The 1,261-nt window shown below is 38.7% G+C and overlaps 1 protein-coding gene across 1 annotated transcript in view; it reads right to left on the reverse strand.

The window, feature by feature from the left end:
- LOC102832675 (keratin-associated protein 1-3-like) overlaps window positions 1–155 on the reverse strand; it is an 8,252-nt gene extending 8,097 nt beyond the window's left edge. The window contains exon 1 of the mRNA XM_006832607.1: window positions 10–155. Within this exon, the coding sequence (XP_006832670.1) occupies window positions 10–155 (146 nt within the window). The remainder of the gene's footprint in view (window positions 1–9) is intronic.
- Between the last annotated feature and the right edge of the window lie 1,106 nt (window positions 156–1,261).

The following is a 1,261-nucleotide window of genomic DNA, read 5'->3' on the forward strand; positions in this document are numbered from 1 at the left end:
CTAGTTTGGCAGCAGGTGGGTGGGCAGCTGGGCTGGCAGCAGCTGGGCTGGCAGCAGCTGGGCTGGCAGCAGCTGGGCTGGCAGCAGCTAGGGCCACAGGTCCCACAAGTGGAGAAGCTGGGAAACCCACAGAAACTGGTTTGACAACAGGCCATGGTGTGAGGAGTTGGGTTGAGAGTTGGGTTGCTTGGAGAAGTTTCTGAGTTTGGCCTGTGACTTCCACCTTGGGCCTTTTATAGGCCTTGGCCAATCCCTGTGTTTATGAAGGACATTTTAATCTTGCTACTCTTTAGCTTTTCTGGGGCCCTCTAAGTTATTTTAAGAATATCTGAAAATAATTTTTTCTTTATTGCCCAGTTAATACTCACCAAATGTGATCGTCCTTAGAAGAAATGTTAATGTTTCATTTTCAAACAATGCTGTCATTTCTACTCAAGCCTTAGCCTCAGCTCTACACTCAGGTCATGCATGTCACCTGAGGAGGTGACTCTCACATATAAGATGTTGTGGTTTGGGGGTCATAGTCACCAAACCTCAAGTCACCTCATTCCCAAGGAAAAACAGCCACTGACTATGCTTCATGGAAGACTGACTTTAGTTTATTTATTTTTAGATTTATAGGATTATATGGTCTACTATCAGCCAGATTTTCTTGATAAATTCTACAGTTATAGAAGTCCTGAGAATTTCTTCTGTGAGCTCTCCTAAACTTTAGAAATTTAAACTTAAGGAAGCATTTATCATTTGGGAGGAAGTAAAACCTCTTCCATTCCAATTCACTGTGAATAGTCTCTTAGCACAGATTTAAAAGAAGGGGTTAATATTCATATCCAAAATATAAGTAAAACTGATATTTTCTTTGAAAAAAAAATCATCATTGCTTTGTGGATTATCTGGACAGTATTTGCTTCTCAAAAGTGGAATTTATTGTCAATTTGTGCTATGCTTATATTACTATACCTTGTGCATTATGAAAGGATAGTATGTAAACGAGAATGAGCGTGATTTATGAAAGAGAAACAATGAAAGAAGCAAGATCAGGAAATACTTGTTTTAGATCACTGTGCTTACAAGGCAGGTTAGGAAACGGATGAGCACATTGAATTCAATAGGTCTGAAAGCAAAGAATTTATTATAAATTTTGGTAAAATGAAAATAACTCCTGGTGATAACCAAAAGAAAGAATATGTTTTTCCACTGGAAGCTTGGGATCACACAAGGGAAGTTAAAAAAAAGATAAGATGGTCAAAGAAACATACTA

The sequence above is a fragment of the Chrysochloris asiatica genome, unplaced genomic scaffold (assembly GCF_000296735.1).
Source record: "Chrysochloris asiatica unplaced genomic scaffold, ChrAsi1.0 scaffold00007, whole genome shotgun sequence".
Taxonomy (NCBI): Eukaryota; Metazoa; Chordata; class Mammalia; order Afrosoricida; family Chrysochloridae; genus Chrysochloris; species Chrysochloris asiatica.